Below are 20,871 nucleotides of genomic sequence, written 5' to 3'. Positions count from 1 at the left end.
GCAGGCGTGAGGTTAGAGGGCGTGCCCGCCGTGGCCAATCAGAGGCCCGCCCGGCTCATGGACCCGCCCACCTGTCGCGGCCACCGGCTTCCGGCTTCCTGTCTCGCTCAGTTGATGAATTTTGGTGTTGCGCACTTTGTCCTGGGACTACCGTACCTGTGTCGCATCCCGGTCTCAGTTTCCAAACTGACCGGTGATGGTAGTGAAGTATCATGAAGTGGTTTCGGTCCGCCACACCGAGAGCACTGCACGTATGAAGTCATTGAAGTTTAGTAAAGTTTGGGGCAGTCTGCCAAAGGAGCAAGTGTGGTCGTGGAGTGGAAACCTCGCTCCTTCCTCCAATACCAGGTTCTCTCACGCTGCGACCTTGGTACCCTGGGAGCCGTCACTTGAGTCATTTGTAAAAGGCGTCTGTAACGTTCATTGAATACATCGATTGAGCGACTCTTGTTCTTGTTTTGTGGTACTCAGGATTGTGAGCTATATCCATCCCCAGGCCTCCCGTTTTTTTGAGCGACTGTTTTGTATCAGGATATCCGATGTCTCCTCATATTAAACTTTCACAGCCCGACTCTTGAGCCTTTTTCTCTAGCCTATTAGTTCAGGTAGGTGTTACTTGGGGGCCCTCCCACTCTTCACCTTCCTGCCTCTCAAAGGACAACGGTACCATGAACTTTTAATGTCCACTTCCCTGAAAGACGAAAATTTCTTTCTCACTGTACTCACGGGTTTCATGTGTACTTGAGATTCAAATGTTAGTTAAATAATTTAGGTTTCCTTCTTTATTTGGGATCCTCATGGATTTTGGTGAAACTTAAACATCAGCAAACCATTCCTTCTCTTCTTGCCATCCTGCGTCCCAACAGCCATAGAGCCATCCTTTCTCACTTGGCACTCCAGCAGTCTTCCTTCCCTGTGATCAGCAATCTTCCTGCCTCTTTTCTTGCCCATTCCCCAGTCCGGTCATGGTGTACTGTGTGATTTTGTTTTTCTCACTTGCAAGTACCTTAGGCTTTTAAAAACACACAGCATAGTACCCCTCTGCTTCCAAAGCAATGGTTCTGCTTTGGTGGCCTTTTTTTTTTTAATCTTTTGAAGCAGGTTCTCACTGTGTATCCCAGGCTGGCTTCAAATTCATGATGATCCTCCTGCCTCAGCCTCCCAAATGGTGGGATTACAGGCAAGTGCCACCGCACCTGGCTGGTGGCTTTTTGTTTTTGCTTTTAAAATAATGAGCAAAGAAATTCCTTTCGGGGGAAAAAAAAATAAAAAACAACTTCCAGACTGTCTCTTTCCCAGGATGCTAGTAGTGTGCTGATGTTTTGAGAAGGTACCCCACTCTTGTCCCCATTTCTTTACCTAGTTAATTTCTTTTTTCTTTTCTTTTACCTAGTTAATTTCTAGCTCAGCTCCCAAATTGCTTCCCCAAGGTTACTTTTGAGATTTCCCTATCTACATCAGGTCTCCTTCATAGAATTTTCCACAGTTGTATTAGATTGAACTGCAGGACATTATCTGTGTTTGACTTTTAGTATCACCTAAGTGATACTTTAGCTGGATGACACAGGCCTGTAATACCAGCTACCTGGGAGGTTGAGGCAGTGGGATTGCTTGAGCCCAGGAGTTTGAGATCAGCCTGGATGAGAGAGACCTCATCTCTTGGGGAGAAAAAAGGAAGGAAGGAAATAGTTAAACATAATTATAATTGATGATAATTAATGATTTGTTGATCTGTTTCCTGCTGGAATGCAGGCTCTAAGAGGGTAGGGAGAGACCCCTGGGGTCTAGCATAGGATTCCCTACATTGCTGGAGCTCAGCACAGAGTCTTGCCTATTAGATATTTTTTAAATAAATGAGGAAATGGAGTGAATTATTAAGGGGTTAATTCCAGTTTCCTAAGTCTTCATTCGGTTACATTACAATTTCTTGGGACACAAATTTGGTTGGGACTGGAGGAATAGGGAGTGGTGTATTTCTGGAGCTAGCAGGAGTGGCGATAGCTTCTTGGCTGTGGGAGAAGTGGATAACTCAGGGCTTGGGGAAGATAAGAGAGATATGTGGGCCAGGGCTGGTGCAGGAATGGGGAGCCAGATCTCCCTTGTTACTCTAGTTCTTGGTGTGACTTGAATTGTTGCTGGAATCCCAGATTACAGTTTTCTCTCCAGCCCTTTCAACATTTTGGTGCATTTCTAGCAAATCCTTTCCTGCTTTAAACTAGCTAGAGAGAGGATTCTGTTGTATATGCCTGGTAATGCTAATGGATAAAAAAATGCATTATGAAATGTAAAAATGTTTTTTCTTTAAATTTCTGTGGTGTCATAATTTGCTGAACTTGCCTATAATGCCAGTTTCCTTGGTTGGGTCCAGGCTGGGCGTTTAGCAAAACTCTGCCTCAAAATGGAATAACAAAAGGGCTGGGGAGGTAGCTGTGTGGTAGAGCAGCTGGCTAGTAGAGTTCAGTTCTCAGCACTGCAGGAAACAGCAAAAGAAATGTGTGCAGATTCCTTAACCCAGTGTTTAATACCTTCTACAAAATAGCCTCAAACTGCCTTCCAGACTCTGTGTCCACAACTTGATTATTTGCTGTTCCCAGCAGCACTTCAGGTATATGATCTGATGACATTCAGATTAATGGAATGATCCTCTAGAACAGGAAATTTATTTTGGTGTTACATTCTAAGAATTGCCTTTCTTTTAGGGAGAAAAAGTGGGTGACTGTGGGTGACACGTCCCTTAGAATATTTAAATGGGTTCCTGTGACAGACAGCAAGGAGGTAAGTGTGGAAGAAAATCCAGACAACAAAAAGGTATTGTTTTCTCTCTGTCTCTGTCTCTCTCTTTTTGATTAACTCTTAATGATGAAGGGTTACTTCTCCATATCTAAGTTGAAAATACTTGGTGTCCTCTGTCATTGTTCCGTACAAGGCCTCTCTTTAGCACGTCAGTAACACTAAGCCACTGTTGCCTTCCCTTAGCCCATTCTGCTTTCCCAGGGCTTGACAAGCAACAGTTGTCAGTGTAGCATTCTTGGCACACAGTGGTGTCCTCTGAACCTGGGGCCTCACACATGCTAGGCCAGTGCTCTAACCCTGAGCTGCACCCCCAGCTGATACAGACTATTCTTGAGACAGAGATTCACGAAGTTTTCCAGGCTGGAGTCAAGCCTTTAATCCTTGTGCCTCAGCCTTCCAGGGTGCTGGGATTATAGGATTTACTACCATGCCTGTCTGATACCTGTGTATTCTTGAAAAATATATAGTATTGTTTCATACATATGTATATTATATATAAAACCTACATATTGTACTATAAACTCGCATTTTTTTTCTTTTGTTCAACCTTGACTGAGTCACTAAACATGACTAGAGCTGTTACTTTTGACCCTGGTCCTGTGTTCTCTTTTGCAGAGGCCATGTTTGGCTGCATAGTCCTTGGGTGATGTACGCTCATATCGTCTCCAACTTTCTTTTTCCTAGTTGTTTTTAAAAATTTCAAATCTAAAACATACAAAATAGTATTCAAAACAACTGTACAGTATAATAAATACAAAGCTGATATCCTTATTACAAACCACTCAGGTAAAAAAATAAAATACAGCTTTGTGCAGTGGCTCACTCCTTTAACTGCAGCTACTAGGAATGCTGAAGCAGGAGGATTGCAAGTTTGTGGCCTTGCTGGGCAACTTCATGAGACCCTTTTTCAAAAAAGATTTTTAGAAAACATGGTGATACAACTCAGTGGTAGAGTGGGCCCATGGGTTTGATCCCCATTATGGAGGGGTAGTTAAAGGATATAGCCAGCTCACCAGAAATCTCTGTCACTCTTCCTGACAGGCTCCTCCCTTTCCTCTAGAGGTAATTGCTCCCCTACTGCTTTTCTTACCTTTTTTCCAGACACTTAGAAGCATTTATAACTTTATATAAACAGTATATTTATGTGGGTTTTTTGGGGGGGACCCAGCATTATGCTTATAAAAATCAATCCATGTTGTCTTTGAAGCTGTTTGTTCATTTTCTTCCCTTTCTGCTTCTCCTCCTTTTCTTAGAAACAGAGTCTTACTATTTTGCCCAGACTGGCCCTTAATGCTTTGACTTAAGCCATCTTCCGGCCTTCTTCCAATTTTTTTTTTTTTTTTTTTTTTTTTTTTGGTGCAGGGAATCGAACTCAGGTCCTTGAGCTTGCAAGGCAGGCAGTGGAACCACTGAGCTAAATCCCTAGCCATTTTGTTATTTTTGTTTGTTTTTATTTTGTTTTGCAGTATTGGGGATGAACTCAAGCACATTCTATCAGTGAGCTATATCCAAAAACTTTTTTTTTTTTAATTGAAGAGGATATAAGAAAATGGAACGATATCCCCTGCTCCTGGGTAGGAAGAATCAATTTAGTGGAAATGGCCATACTACCAAAACTGCTATAGATTCAATGCAATGCCAATTGAAATTCCAACACTATATTTCACAGAACCAGAAAAAAGAATCCAAAAATTCATTTGGAGTCATAAGAGACCTAGAATAGCAAAAGCCATTCTAGGCAATAGACACATGGCAGCGGGTATAACAATTCCCAATTTGAAACTATACTACAAAGCCACTGTGATAAAAGCAGCATGGTACTGGCAAAGAAACAGACCTGAGGATCAGTGGAATAGATTGGAAGACACAAAAACAACTTCAGATGTACTGAGCTACCTCATCTTTGATAAAGGAGCTGACTGTCCCCACTGGAGGAAGGATGGCCTCTTTAATAAATGGTGTTGGAAAAACTGGATCTCAACCTGACAAAGATTAAAACTAGATCCTTGTCTTTCACCATGCACTAAATTAAAATTCAAGTGGATTAAAGACCTAAATATTAAAATAGAAACACAACTTGCTGGAAGATAAGTTAGGCAGAACTCTAGAAGACATTGGCATAGGAAAAGACTTTATGAACAAATTCTCAGCATGGGAACTAGCAGAAAGAACAACTGGGATCTCATCTTATTAAAAAGCTTCTGCACTGCAAAAGAAACCATCAACAGAACTAAGAGAAAACCTACAATGTGGGAAAAAAATTTTACCAGCTGCTCCTCAGACAAAGGACTATGTTATCTAGACTCTATAAAGAACTCAAAACAATCAGTCCCCCCAAATATAAAGACCCGATTCAAAAATGGGCATCTGAAATTAACAGACATTTCTCAGACAAAGAAGTAAAAGCAGCAAGTAAATATATGAAAAAATGTTCCACATCGTGTGTCATTCGAGAGATGCAGATGAAAACAACACAGATTCCACCTCACCCCACAAAGAATGGCTGCCATCAAGAAATCAGCCAATAACAAATGTTGGTGGGGTTGTGGGGAGAAAGAACCCTTCTCCATTGTTGGTGGGAGTGCAGTCTGGTGCAACCACTATGGAAATCAGTATGGAGATACATCAAAGAGCTGGGACTAGAGGGTCCATTTGACCCAACCGTCTCTCTTCTGGGTATCTTTCCAAAAGAATTAAAAGAATCACACCAGAGTGATATATGCACACTCATGTTTATAGCGGCACAGTTTGTAATAGGTAAAACTTGAAAATAGCCCATTTGCCCATCAATTGGAGATTGGGTAAAGAAGATGTGGTTTTTCTATAAAATGGAATACTACTCAGAATGAGAAATTAGATTCATTTATAGGAAAATGGATACATATTGAGGATATCCTCCTAAGTGAAATAAATAAGTCACACGTGTAAATACCGAATAGTTTCTCTGGTGTGAATAAACTGTAATAGAACACAAATCTTTTGCTCATATTTTCATCAGGTAATTTATTTTTTGTTGATGGAGTTTATGAGTTTCATATATACCTTGAATATTAACTGCTTATCACTGTATGGGGTTATTCTTTATATAATATATATGTGTATGTATATATTTTTCTCTTATTCTATGGGCTACATTTTTATTTAGTTTATTGTTTCCTTTACACTTCAAGAAACATTTAAATATTTCTCAGATGTTTATTTTGCTTTTGTTCCTTGCACTTTTGGTGTCAATCCAGAAATTATTACTAATACCAATGTTGTGGAGCTTTCTTCCCTCCTCAGATTTATTTTAGAAGTTTTATAGTTGTAGCTTTTATGTTTAACATAATTTTGAATTTTATTTATATTTACAAAGGAAATAAAATTATTTGCTCAAAAAAAAATAGTTAAATTTGTAGAGACAGAAAACAGATTAGTAGTTACCAGGTGGTGGGAATTAGTTAATGGGGACAGTCTCACTGGAAGATGAAAAAGTTCTGTAATTGATAGGGTGATGGTTTCAAAATAATAGGAAAGTACTTAATACCACTGAGCTGCACACTTAAATAATAAAATCATAGATTTCAAATTTTTAAAAAATTATTTATTTATTTTAATTTATTTTATTTATTTTTGTTTGTTTTTATTTTGTCTTGCAGTATTGGAGATGATCCCAACCAAATTCTATCAGTGAGCTATATCCAAAACTTTTTTTTTTTTTTTAATGTGAAAGGATCTCAATAAGTTGCCCAGGCTGACCTTGAGTTTGTGATCCTCCAGCCTCAGCCTCTGGAGTAGGTAGGCTTACAGGCATGCACCACACCTTGGTATTTTGTTGTTGTTTTATTTTGTTTTTGTTTTTGTTTTTAAAGAAAATTGCATCTGGTGCTAATGAGGATTGTTTAAGCAGTCTCAAAAATGTACTCCTTGCACCTTTTCAGTGCTGTGTGGTGTTTCATTATCTGACTGTGTCATCACCCTTTTGATTCTCCTATAGATGGACATTTGGCTTGGTCTTGGTTTGGGGTAAGGGGAGTGGTGACCCTACAAACGTTTTTTGTTCAGCATTCAGGTCAGTGTGCTGTGTATTTTCCCAGGGATCTGTTCCCAGGAGTGGGATTGCCGAGCCTTGGGGTATGTGTATTTTCACCTGTTTCACTGATGTTAGCCTCTTTTCCAGATTGGTTATACACACATTTCTAGTCCCACTAGAAATTAGAGAGTTCTTTATTGCTCCAGATCTGTATCAGCTCGTCGGACTATTAGACTTAGGCATAAAGATAGCTTCTTGAGGATTTCATTTGATGACTTACTATGTCATTGATGATGAGGCTGAGTACCTAGTGAATGATAAATCTTTCTGGATCACCTTTTTCTAGGAAGTGCTTGCTTAAGTCTTGTCCATTTTTCTGTTTGCTCAGGTAGTCTTTTTCACATAACTAGTAGAAATTATTTGTTTATAGTGTTCTGAATAACTGAAATGTTCAATTTTATGCAGACAAAATACATAATCTTTTTAAAAAATAAATGATAGTTGGTGGTGTCTTTTTTTTTTTTTAGATTTTTGAGACAGGATCTTACCATGTAGTTCAGGCTGGCTTTGAGCTTACTCTGTAGCCAAGGCTGGCCTTGAACTTATAATGGTCCTCCAGCCTCAGCTACCATGCCTGGCTGTAAATGACTTCTAAATTGTCTTTGGGGGTGGGGGCTGGGGGTTGAACCCAGGGCCTTCCAAATGAGCTATGTCCCCAGCTCCTTTTTAGTTTTGTAAATTTTGAAATGGGTGTTTCACTAAACTGCTGAGTTGCTTATGTGGCTGAAACTTGTCATCCTCCTGTCTTAGCCTCTCAAGTGTTGGAACTACCAGGATGCACCACTACGTTTGGCTGTTAGTCCATTTTGACCTCTCATTCCTTTTACCAGTGATTGCTGTTCCTCTTTGTCCCTGTGTCCAGTCCTTCTTCACTTTTAAGTCATATCTTGTCTAGCTGTACAATTCCTAACCTGTTTTTCTTTTTTGTTTATTTTTTGAGACAGGGTCTCACTTTGTAGGACAGGCTGGCCTTGAATTCGCTATGTAGCCCAGCTTGAACTCATGGTGATCCTCCTGCCTCAGTCTCCTAAGGACTGAGATTATTGGCATGCACCACTACACCCAGCCATTCTGAGCTTATTGACCCAGTTTTCACTCATTAATCTTTTCTTCAGTTATATCTATTTCTATTAAACTCATCACTTAATTTTTAATTCTGTTCAGTTTTTGTTGTTGTTTTGTTACCAGGGATCGAACTTGGGTCTTTGTGCTTGTGAGGCAGGTGGCGGAACCACTGAGCCAAATCCCCGGCCCCTTAATTCTGAATGATTGTAGTTTTTATGCCACACTGTCTCAGTTTGCAGCGTCATTGTCAGCCTGACTTTCTGAGGAGACTTACCATGCTTGGCTTCCATCTTCCTTGTATCAGTATTGTCTTCTGTGGACTCTGCTGTTGCTGTCATGTTGCTGGAGCTCCACAGTGTCAGGGGTGCCTTCCATGCGCCCTCTCCTTGTTGCTGGCTGCCCTGGCTTCTAATGTGAATGTAGAGGGTAGGGTTTGTGTCAGTTCTCAGCCTTCCCTGTTTGCTCTGTGCAGTCTCCTCCTGCCCCAGGGACCCCAGCATCATTCCTCTGGGGCTGCCTTTATCTGGAGCCGTTCCCAGGTGAATATCTAGGGGCTCCAAGGTAGCACATTGGTCCCCACCAGTTCTCACTGCAGTGGTGCTCTCATCTTGTTCATGAGGGTCAGGCAGTGGGATCTCTCTGGTGGCTGTGTATGTGAGGCAGGACCTGTCTCCTCCCCTCCGAGACTCACCCACCCTGGGCTCCCCTTCAGGTGAGTGCAGACCCTGTGAGCTCAGCCAGCTTGCAGCAGTTCAGGAGTTCAGGAGCACTGGGGATAACCCCAAGTCACTGTGCCCTGCAGACAAAGTGAGTGGCCCTGGAGAGAGCACTCAACATCCCATTTTTGGGTGGGGCAGATTCTTGAGCCTACCGCATCCAGTGTGCCGCGTGTTCACACCATAGTGGGCAGTGTTATAATCGAAGTTTGTTCTAGGCCACTCCTCAGACAGGACGGCTGGTTCTTTGTAAGTTTTGCAGCAGCTTTCCTGCAAGCATAGCTGATTGGGCCTGGAAGCACCTGCCAAGCAGCCTGCCTTCTCCCACTGTTTGTGTTGATTGTGAGCTGGGGGCTAGGGTTCACCAGCTGATCTCCCTTCCTGGCAGCAGGAAAGATGGAAAGGGCGATGATCAGATTGGTCAAGGAAAAAAATATGAAGGAGACCAGGGGATGGGACAGTTGCTGATGGGACAGTCCACTGGCACAAAGCTGGTACAGATAGGGTTAATCATATGTATTTATATTCTTTCCATTTCTGTTAATAAGCTTTCAAAGTATTTTCCTTTGTATTCCCAAACTTTGAGGACTTCATCCTTGGGAGATAATCATGATTTGTTTATGGTATATCTACAGTGTTCAATATTGTAGTATTGTTTGTAGTATTTAAAAATCTCAAGCAAACTAAAGTTTTATATTGAAGGAATTTACAAAGTTTAGTGTATGCCCAATGGTGTAAAGCTTTGTAACACTTACAAACAATGTCACAGAGCCAGGCACTTTGGTACACACCTAGAATCCCAGCACTCTGGGAAGCTGAGGCAGGAAGATTGCAAGTTCAGGCCCAGCCTGGGCAATTTAGTGACTTCGCAAGACCCTGTCTCAAAATAAAATTTTTAAAAAGAGCTGAGAGTGTATCTCAGTGCAAAGGCCCTGGGTTCATTTTTCCATACTCCCAAGTTATAGAAGGCTATTCAGTGAAACAGAGAAATGTTTATAATACAGTAAGGGAGGGAGTAAATTATATTATATATGATGATCCTTTTTCATATGGAAGTTGTGGGATGGGGATTTAGCTCAGTGGTTCTGCCACCTGCCTTATTATAAGCAGGTTGTCTCTGTTCAGGTGATTTTCTTTTTTCTGCATTTTCACAATTTTATATAGTGAATACATATTTTATGTGAACACATAATCAATAAAGTAGGAGATCAGAGAAAGGTAATGGTAAAGCCAAATATTGGTATGGGTGCTATGAAAATAGTACGTCAAATATATTGCTACATTCTTTGACTTTATTTTTTATGACTCTGGGGTTGGAACCCAGCGCCTTGTGCATGTTAGACAGAGGCTCCACCACTGCACTGTTTCCCATCCTGCTATGTTCTTGTACAAAGCAGTGAGATACAGTGTATTTCAAGAACAATAATTTGGGGTCAGTTTTGTTTTTGTTTTCTTTCTTATTTTATTGACACAAGGTCTTATTATGTAGTCTAGGCTGGCCCAAACTCACTGTGTAGTCCAGCCTGGCCTTCAACTCATGGTGAGCCTCCTGCCTCAGCCTCCTGAGTCTTAAGATTTATAGGCAAATACCACCATGCCTGGCTCCATTTATAATTTTGATCTAGAAGGAGTATGTTTTTAACAAATTATCTGAATAAATTAATTAGGAAAAGAAGTAAAAGTTGAGCACCAGGGCTTTATTCTTAGTAGTAATAAGTAAGCACAATCTGAATTAAAGCTAAATGTCTAAGAGTTGAGATCAGATTAAATCAATCATGGTATATAGAATATTATGCAAGTGTTAAAAATGGGTTTATGGGGCCAGGGATTTAGCCCAGTGGTGCTGCGCCTGCCTCTCAAGTTCATGGTCCTGAGTTCGATCCCTAGTATGGGGGGGTAGATTTATGAAGGGCTGGTGATGTAGCTCAGTGGCACTGTGCTTGCCTGGCAACTACAAGGTCCTGAATTTGATTCCCAGACCAGAAAAAAACATTGGTTTATGTAGCATATGTAGTAAAATGCCAGACTGTTTGCAGTTAGGTTAAAATTACATCTGTGTGTGAAAAATGAAGGTAAGGACAGTGTCTAGGGATGTGGTTCAGTGGTAGAGCACTTATCTAGTGTGCACAGGGTCCTGGTTTCCATCCCTAGGGCTGAAAAAGAAAAAAAAAAAAGGAGGTAAGGAAGGTAAGGACATATAAATATATATAGCTGATTTATTCAGAAACTAAATTGTACTAGTCTATCTCTAATAAATTAACATGTATAAAAGACGTGAACTGGTAAATGGGAGGTGACTTAGATTTATGCAATTTGCTTTTGAAATGCTGTCACTTGCAAAAGCTTAGATTGATTATTTCCTTCACCCCGGCTTACTGGTTGCAAGCTAGCTAGCACTTACCTGTGGATTCCCTACCCATATGAGCGTATACCCTGCTTGACCTGCTAGTGGCAAAGGCAAATATGCGGTGATCATTTGGAGCGCACGAGGGCGACCCTTCAGCAAGGGGTCCTTCTGTACCGTGCTGCTTGCGTGATATGTATAAGGGCTCCTTTTGTCCCACTAGCAGTCTTCTCTTCCCCTGTGCTACTAAGACAGGAGTCCTCTTCAGATGAATGTATTTCTTGCGCATCCACACAGGGAAGGGCTGGACGGAGCATGTGATTGGAGCATGGGGGAGCCACAGGAAGCTCTAGTAGAGGCAGAAGCACTTGCTGCTCACTTTTGATTCAGCTTATTCGCCCTAGAAGGGTTTGTTCCATACAGCTGAGGAGGCTTGAGAAGCACCTTGCCCAGGATTCTGTTATCCTTGGCTCCCTGGAATCTCAACCCCTTTCCTTCCTGTTTAGTCCTACTCCCCCATCCTTTGTGGGTTCTCACATAGCAGAGCACCTTTCTTCCTCTTTGTGAGTCTTCTGCTTGGCTCTGTCATATTCCTCTTTGTTTTCCTTTTCTAGAAAGAGAAGTCAAAATCCAACAGTTCAGCAGCCCGGGAACCTAATGGCTTTCCCTCTGATGCCTCAGCCAATTCCTCTCTCCTCCTTGAATTCCAGGGTGAGTTGCATCTGTATGTCTTCCTTGTAGGAAAAAGGAAACTTAGATGATCTCCCAAGAATAAGGATAGTTTGCATACCATCTTCTTGCCTGTGGTTCTGCTGGTATTTTGCTAGGCACTTCACAGAAATCTATTCATTTACATCTCACAATAACTGCAAGGTGGATGGCAGTCGCCTCATTTTCCATTTTAGGAAACCAGCGTGAAATGTATAAAATCACACAACTCCTATGATGCAGACCCAGTGTTGGGGCCTGATGTTCTGGACCAGAAGCTTGCTTTTCTTTAGATGATATATTTTATTTATTTTGGTACCAGGGATCGAATGCAAGACCTTGCGCTTGCCAGGCAGGTGCAGTACTAAGGAGCTACATCCTCAGCCCCTTACATGGTATATTTTAAGATTGTGTCTTATGGTAGGCTACCCAGAGCAAGGCTTCTGCCTCCTAACCAGCCCTACTTGTGTCAGCCCTGGAACCACAGTGCCCTTTCCAGACTTGGCAATCATTGTTTATGAAGAGTTCACTTCAATTTCTCATTTTTATCCATCAGCCTGTGATACAAACCAGGTAGTTATTGTCATTCCCATTTGGGAAATTGATGCTAGAAGAGTGCCACAGCTCACAAGTGACAGAGCAGCAGTATTTTTATAATGAAGTGTGCTTTAGTGTGGAGGATAGAGGTCTTTCTAGGAGTGAAGATGGCAGGGGCTTACAGTCTTCTCTTTCTAGTGGGATTTGGAGCCAGCCCAGCAGCAGCCCCCAAGGTCAGTGGTATATAGGAAGGAGAATTCAAGATGCAGTTTTCTAGCTCTGTGTGGGGTGTTCAATAATCACGAGCCTGGAAGGCTTACAAGCCCACACTTCCCCAGTCTGGTCCTGACTCTTCATTCAGGAAGTGGTAATGAGTTCCTGCTACAGGCCAGGTACTTACTGTGTGTTACATTTGGGAGTCACAGAGCCTGCTGCACAGGTGTGTGAAGCAGTGAACGCGGGGTACACAGAGCCCAAGAGGGGCATCACAGATTAGGGTTTCTTCCCCTGTGTGAACCAGGGAGGCGGTACTCCTGCACCAAAAGTGTAGGGCTTTCCAGGGAGACTGGGGTGAGGGAATCATAGTGGCACAGAGGACCGTTGTGAAGAGCCCTTAGGTTAGCATAGGCATCTTGTAGGTGGCAGGGACCATGCAAGGGTTTGGAGAGATTACTCTGGCAGTGGTGTGAGGGCAGGGCACCTAATGGCTATCACAGAAGCCCATGCAAGAGACAGTGAAGCCTGAACTAAGGCAGCAGGAGAGGACTGAAGCAGGCCCAAGCGAGCTCAGAGCAGGAAGAGACACTGATCTGGTGACCAGCCACTGGAGGGGAGGGAGAAGGCAGCTGTGGTCGTGTGAATTTACGTGACTTTAAGCCTTCAGAGAGAGTGCCTGGGTGGCAGTCCCTCATCTGTGGGGAGTTGGGCAGCAGCCTCCTTCAGGTATCCAAGAGTGCCAGGTTAATAGTAGTGTTTCCTAGGTGACGTGAGAAAGATGGGAAGTACTAACTGTGGCTGCACCTCTACCCTTCCTTCCACTGGATATTGAGGAAAGACCAGCCCCAAGTTGTAATTGGTGGTCATGAAGAAGCAATAAATACCCAGCCCTCCCAAGGTCTAAAAGATTTTATAGCGCGTTGGTGCTTAGAATATGTGTGGTCAAATAGAAAGTGCTTAATTAATCCCCGTAGACTCTGCAGACAATTGGCAGTGCCCAGAAACCCCACTAGGGCTGCCCTTTTCAGGGAGTGTCTGCAACAGTAACATGGTGTCCACTGTGCCCGTGGCTACCTTTGGAGATGCCAGGCCCCCAACTCTGGCCTGAGTTTTTCTTCAACATGCCTGCCCCACTGGCACCCTTGCTATGTTTGGTTTTCAGATGAAAACAGCAACCAGAGTTCTATGTCTGATGTCTATCAGCTCAAGGTGGACAGCAGCACTAACTCGAGCCCCAGCCCCCAGCAGAGCGAGTCCCTGAGCCCCGCACACACCTCTGACTTCCGCACTGATGACTCCCAGCCCCCCACGCTGGGCCAGGAGATCCTCGAGGGTGAGTTATGGGTGACCCCAGAGGGGACTTGCCTCTGGCCTGATTTTTCTCTTTAATCCCAGCAACTTGGGAGGCTGAAATAGGAGGATCCCAAGTTTGAGGCCAGCCTGGGCTATATAGTGAGTTCAGGGTTGTCCTGGACTAGACAGTGAGACATAGTCTCAAGGAAAAAAAAAACAAAAAAAAACTGATGGAATCATATGTCACCTTAAGTCCTTCTAATAATGTCAGCAATTATACTCTTTGCATTGTATCTTGGGATTTCTTGTTATAATAGAGAATAAGTAGACATGTATATGTCTTTGGCCCTTAATAGCTTCTGTTTCTGGATGACCCATTAACAGCAAGCCACAAAATTTGTTTTTCTGTGGGTAATCCTGAGTGTGGCTATATTTGCTATGCACTTACTATTTTCTATTCACTGTTTGGGCTCCTTCCATGTACTATTTAATTTTCATAGCAACCCTCTCATAAAACTGGGACAGGAGTCAGGAGCAGAATGTTTGGTCTAGAAAGTGGCAGAATGGGTTGGCTCCCAGCCTGGCACGGGTGGTAACCCTCTGACCTAACCACACTCTTCCCATCTACCATTAGTGAGTGTGACTCCACACCAGAGTCCTGGCCCCACTGGGCCACTGTTCCTCTGGCACAAAGTTGCCTCACTGTAACTTGTGGGACAGCTTGCTGGGGTGAGGCCGAGACTCTGGGTCTCCTGCCTCTGTGAGGCCCACACTTGGGCTGACCTTGCTTTTTCAGAGCCCTCCCTGCCTGCCTCAGAAGTCGCTGATGAGCCTCCCACTCTTACGAAGGAGGAACCAGTCCCGCTAGAGGCCCAGGTAAGGGGGCACTTTGGCCTTCCCCGTTTCCAAGCCAAAGGAAAGCCTTGCTGGGCTTGGTGGCACACGCCTGTAATACCAGCACTCGGGAGGCTGAGGCAGGAGGATTGCTGTGAGTTCGAGACCAGCCTGGGCTACATAGTGAGTTCCAGGTGAGTCTCAACTATGTAGTGAGACCCTGTCTCAACCCCCCCCCAAAAAAAGGAAAGCCTTGCAGTGGGTCTCATGGGTAGCACTGAGTGTGCTCACTTGGGCTCAGTGGCAGGTAGGCTGCTACTTCGGGTCTTGGAGGAAAGTGTGGTGTCTGCAAAGAGGCAGAGGGTAGGCTTGAGAAGGTCATGTGGGTGGCTGTGAGGGTCTGTTGTAGTCACGGACTCCATCACTTTTGGCTCCACTGCCTCTAGATGGTCGAGGAGGAGGAGGAGGAGGAGGAGGACGACTCTGGTGCCCCGCCCCTGAAGCGCTTCTGTGTGGACCAGCCTGCAGTGCCGCAGACAGCCTCCAAAAGCTAGCACTGCCCAGCGCGCTCCTCTTGACCCTGCCTCTATTTATTGCATTCTGGCTCTGGCCGTGCGGTGTCACTGGGGTTAGGGCAGCACCGGGGCCCAGAGCCTGCACACAGGAGCCTTCCGGGCTGGACAGCCGGCGTAGGACCTGGGGTTGTAGTGTCATCAACCTGTTCCTGGCACCTGTGCCAGCTTGCTCCTAGGAAGAGTGCTTTTGTCCTTTTAGCACCCAAGCAGGCTGGAGCCTCAGCCATTCCAAGGTTCGTTTGTCACCTCCTGGTAGCATTCTCTGCTCCAGAACCTCTGGACGGAGCTGCTGGTGCTTCTTCAGGAGAAAGATGTGGAAGGCACCCCTGCGGGGAGAGTGCCTCGGTTACTTGAACTTGAACTAAGACTGTAGATTGTGGGACTTCCTCAGGGCCGGGGCCCTGTGGTCCCCTTTGAAGGACTGGGTAGAGACGTAGGCAGGCTGGGGAGGCTCCTTTCCCCAGGAAGGAAGGGCCTTTCTTACACAAGGCCACAAGTCCTTGGAGGTTTCTTGCCATCCTGGCCCTTCTGCCTGGTCCTCAGGAGGTGCCACCTCTCCTGGGCCCTTCCGCTGCCAACAGCCCTGTCCCCTAACTGTCCTGGCCCCACGAATGCACACACGCAGCTTCCTGTCTCCACCTGTACGTTTCATTCCAGTGTCCCTGCCTCCTGCTACCACTGACCCCAGCAAGGATTGTGGTTCTGACAACAGTACACACCCTCACATTACTCCTCAGCTCAGACTTTATAGACCCTTTCTTTGAAATCTGCATGTTTAATGGAACTTTGTGATTTTATTTTTTGTTTAAAAAAAGTTTAAGAAAATGGAAATGGGCAACAACAAGTGAAGACTTATTTTAGCACTGAATAGAATATTTTTAAAATTAAACTATTTGAAATATGTCCTGTTGGTATCTGAGTTCTTTGTTCGCCAAGGCTGGGGGGTGGGGCTGGGGTGGCTGAGCGCCTGGGCTGGCCCCCTGGAGTGTGCTCTGGGAAGAGGGCTCTGGAGAGTCCTGCGGCTTGTGTCTGCTGTGAGTCATACTTCGCTCACTGGGTGCACTGAGTAAAAGCTGGGCCTCAGGACAGGTATATGAGTTTTGCTTTGACATTGTGGTAAAATACATGTAACATAAGACATTCATTTTCAACTTTTTTTAGGTTTTTTGAGATGGGGTCTTTCTATGTAGTACAGGTTGGCTTTGAATTCACTATGTAGCCCAGGTTAGCCTCAAACTCACTGATTCCCCTTCCTCAGTCTCCTGAGTGCTAGGATTACAGGCATGTGCTACCACGACCAGATTCATTTTAAACTGTTTAAAAGTATACTGTGGAGTGGTACTGAATACATTCGCCACCACTATGTAGCTCTGAACTTTGTCATTACCTAAACAAAAACTTTGCACTAGCCTGGCATGATGGCCCATCCCCATAATCCCAGCTACTCAGGAAACTGAAACAGGAAGATCACTAAGCTCAAGTCCTGTCTGGGAGACTTACTGAGACCCTATTTAAAAATAATAATAATAATACTTTTTTGAGTCAGAGTCTCACTGTGTAACTTTAGGCTGGCCTCAAACTTGCAGCAGTCCTCCTGCCTCAGCCTCCCAAATACTGGGATTACAGGAATGCACCACCACGTGTGGCTCATCTGGTCTCAAAATTTTAAAAAGGGCTGCAGGTATACCTCCACTTCAGTGTCCCTGGGTTCAGTCCCTAGTACCTCAGAACAAAGCAGCAACGAAACCTGCACCAAGCAAGCAGTCATTCTCCACCACCCACCCCCAAGCTTGGGCAACCATAAATCTGATTTCTGTATGAGTTCTTTTTGTTCCTGATTTTAAAGAGAAATAAGAGTCATGGTTGGAAAGAGGCCAACATTCTGTGTTTAAGTTTCATTTCCATATACTCCGAAGCACCTCATCTCATGGGGGCTTCAGGTCTGATGAGACTAAAATGGAAGACCTATTATGTCATCCTAGTTTGTGTTTTGAGACAGGGTCTTGCTGTGTAGCCCAGGCTGACCTCAAACTCTTGACATTTCTGCCTCAGCTTCCTAAGTGTGTGCTACGATGCTCTGCTAATTTTTCTTTAGAAAGTTTACATTCAGGATGTGGTGGCCCACCACTGTAGTCCCAGCACTCTGGAGGTTGAGGCAAGAGGATTGCTGTGAGTTGGAGACCAGCCTGGGATAGATAGCAAAACTCTGTCTCAAAGAAAAAAAAGGTTTACATAACATGCAAGATGCAATGGTGCACACCTCTAATCCCAGTTCTTGGGAGGCTGAAGCAAGAGGATCATGAGTTTGATGCAAGCCTGGGCTACACAAGGAGGTAAAGGCCAGCTTGGACTGCATAGCCAGACTGTCTCAAAACACTAAACAAAACAAATAAAGACTGTGGAAATCATTGTGGAGATTTCTCAAAGAACAGAAACTAGAGGTTCCTTTTGATCCAGCTATACCTGTTCGTGGTATCTTCCCAAAAGAATTGAAAACATGGTACCACAGTGATACATGCACACCCATGTTTATAGCAGCACAGTTTGTAATAGCTGAATCTTTTAAACACCCCAAATGCTCAACTGATGAATGGATAAAGATGTGTTTGTTTTTTAGTACAATGGAGTACTACTATGCTGTAAAGGAAGATGGGCTTCAGATATTTTTAGCTAAATGTATGGACCTTGATACCATACTCTTTAAGATAAATTGAAACACATTTAAATACCACATTGTTACTCTGGTGTGGGAAACTGAATGTGGAAATAAGGACTGACATGTATAATGGATGTTGGGAAATGGGAAGGAAGAAAGTGTTTAAATGGGAAGGGGAACAAGGGAGGAGGGAGAAAGTAAGGAAGTGACAAGAAAAAAAGTGAAAGGGCTGGGGATTTAGCTGAGTGGCACCGCACCAGCCTCATAAGCGCAAGGTCTTAAGTTTGATCCTGGTACCAAAAAAAGAAAATAGAACAAGGCTTTTGTACATAGCGAGGAGAGAGGAGGAGACTTGGGGGGAATGGAATTAAATGAAATTTTCTTTTTTGTGGTACTGGGTATCGAACTCAGGACCTTGTGCTTGCCAGGCAGGCATGGTGCCACTGAACTAAATCCCCAGTCCAATAATACAAAATTTATTTTTTAAAAAAACTGCTAACCTATTAAAAAAAAAAAACAACAAGGACTTGGCATATAGCTCAGTGCTCTCTGGTTTCAATCACCAGTACTTTTACAACCAGAAAGAATTGGATTTTGTTTGTTTTATTATGTTTGGTATCGGATTGAACTCAGAACCTTGTGCTTGGCAGGCAGACGCAGCACCGCTGAACTACATCCTCAATTGCTAGTACTGCAAACAGAAAAAAATTTAACATATTACCAAGTTATCAAATAATCATAAAGATTATTTTTTCAATGCTGGCAATGAAAGCTCTTAATGCGTGATAGGCAGGTGCTCTATTGCTTTTTTTAGAGACAGGGTCTCACTATATAGTCCCAGCTGGCTTCAAATTCACAGCAGTCCTCCGGCCTCAGCCTCTGTAGTGCTGGGATTACAGGAATGAACCATCATGCCCAGCTAAATGCTCTACTACAAGGGCCTGGGTTCAATTTCCAGTACTGGGCTGAGGGGAAAAAATCCCCTCCATCAGGGGACAATAGAACTGGACAGGAAATTGCATAGCAAGTTAAGTTCTGGAGCCCACAGAGAACTGGCTAGGATGGTGAGGAAGGGACAACAGAAACCCTTCTGTTTATTAGTGCATTGACTTCCACCTCCGCGCCACTTCACTGAAACTCTTCTGTGAAATTCAGGCCAGCAGCTCCCACTGCCACCCTAGAATCTTGATAAAATGTGGCTCAGGGTGAGAGAAAGGAGGGAAAGCCACAGAAGGACCACCAGATCATTCCACCACTTGCACATTTCCTCTGGGTACTGGTAAGTTCAATATTTAGGCATACTAAATCATCATTATTATTATTTTGGTTTTTTGAGGCAGGGTCTAACAGGCCTTGGACCAGGCTGGCCTTGAATTTGTGTGGTCATCCTGGCTCAACCTCCCAGAGTACTGAGGTTATTACAGGCACACACCATGACACCTGGCTTATCACTGATATCTCTGAAGGGTCCTTCCTGGCAGTTACTTGTAGACTGTCCCATGACCTTTGGCTATTTTCTTTTGAGAGATTCAGGTTAATTTTTGTTTTGCTTTGTTTTGTTTTTGAGATAAGGTCTTGCTATGGAGCTTTGAACTTGAAGCGATCCTCCTGCTCCAGCTCCTGAGTGCCACCAAGCCTGGCTAAGGGATGCATTTTTGGCGGGGGGATTGAGACAGGGTCTCACTATATAGTCAAGACTGACCTGGAACTCACTGTGTAGCCAAGGCTGGTCTGGAACTCACAGCAGTCTTCCTGCCTCAGCCTCCCAAGTGCTGGGATTAAAGGCCTGTGGCACCACGCCTGGCTTTTTTTTTTTTTTTTAACAGTACTGGGGATCCAACTCGGAACCTTGTGCTTACAAGACAGGAATGGCACCACTGAGCTAAATCCCTGGCCCTAAGGGATAAATTTTTCAAATCAATGTTATTAGAGGTCTTGCTGGTCACTTCTCATTGCCTTGTGTCAAGAGGCATATACAGCTGGGTGTCATCTTACACACTTGCAGTCAACCCCAGCACTCAGCAGGCTGCGATAGGAGGCATGGGAGCCAAGGCCAGCCTGGGTGACAGAGCGAGACCCTGTCTCAGGGAACAAAAGGCCCATACTGTCAGTTTGTCCCTTTATTGGTGATACAAATCTGATTACTTTCCAAAGCAGGTATCCACCAGACTTCTCAACCTTTAAGGTGCTTCGACACTTTCCAAATTACTAAGTCACCTGTGTGGTGGTATTTTTAGATTATTCTCCAGTAGCTTTTACTGGTGATCTTTGTACCCAATGATAAAGATATGTTTCTGAATCAGTTCTTTGAATGTTATGGATGGTGGTTTTTCTGATCAAATTCCCCACCACCACCCGAGACAGTCTTGCTGTGTATCCCAGGCTGGCCTTGAACTCACTGCAGTCCTGCCTCAGCCTCCTGAGTGCTGGGATCATAGGTGTGCATCACCAAGCTGGCTGATCTGTCATTGTTTTACATCCATTCACTGGCATCACTTCTGGGTTTTTGGTTTTGTTTTGTTTTCTGAGTATGTTACCAGACCCATGGATTCCCTTTATAGTCAATATGTTATGATCCACATTTTTCTGTATGTGTGGTGCCGGGACCTTGCACATGCTAGGCAAGTGAAGGCTGTGGGGTCCTACAGTCAGCTCTACCTCAGTCCCCACCTCTTTTTGAGACAGGGCCTTGATCATGATTGGGGGTCCAGGTGCCCAGGCTCTCACTACATACAAAGCCCAGGCTGGCCTAGAGAGTCCTGGATTCCACACTTGTGCCACTGCACCTGTTTTTAGGGTCCAAACTGATCCACATTTGGTCAGCTAGCATTCTTCATGCTAGCTCCTGTGCCCTTATTTTTTGAGCAATTCCTAATTTGGGGTACAAGGTGTTCCAGACTTACTTGGGACTTTGCCAGCCCAGTCATTTTCCCAGTTAGTCCTGGATCCTTTTAGTGGAAAATAATTTAAAAACTTAGGGGTGGAGATTTAGCTCAGTGGTTCCGCCCCCTGGCTTGCAAGCACAAGGACCCAAGTTCGATCCCTGGTACCAAAAAAAAAAA

The 20,871-nt window shown here is 44.1% G+C and overlaps 1 protein-coding gene across 1 annotated transcript; it reads left to right on the top strand.

Moving 5' to 3' along the window:
- Positions 1-2,525: 2,525 nt before the first annotated feature.
- Bcl7b (BAF chromatin remodeling complex subunit BCL7B) lies at positions 2,526-16,028 on the top strand (the record flags this gene model as incomplete). Its single annotated transcript, XM_010619064.2, has 6 exons — positions 2,526-2,605; positions 2,700-2,775; positions 11,605-11,701; positions 13,614-13,784; positions 14,541-14,620; positions 15,025-16,028. Coding segments are annotated over 6 exons (612 nt in total), but the record flags the coding sequence as incomplete, so codon positions are not given.
- Positions 16,029-20,871: the final 4,843 nt, after the last annotated feature.

Source organism: Fukomys damarensis, unplaced genomic scaffold (assembly GCF_012274545.1).
Source record: "Fukomys damarensis isolate Sample0158 unplaced genomic scaffold, DMR_v1.0_HiC HiC_scaffold_17, whole genome shotgun sequence".
NCBI lineage: Eukaryota > Metazoa > Chordata > Mammalia > Rodentia > Bathyergidae > Fukomys > Fukomys damarensis.
Note: the sequence above shows the minus strand (reverse complement) of the source record. Positions and strands in the feature narration are given on the sequence as shown.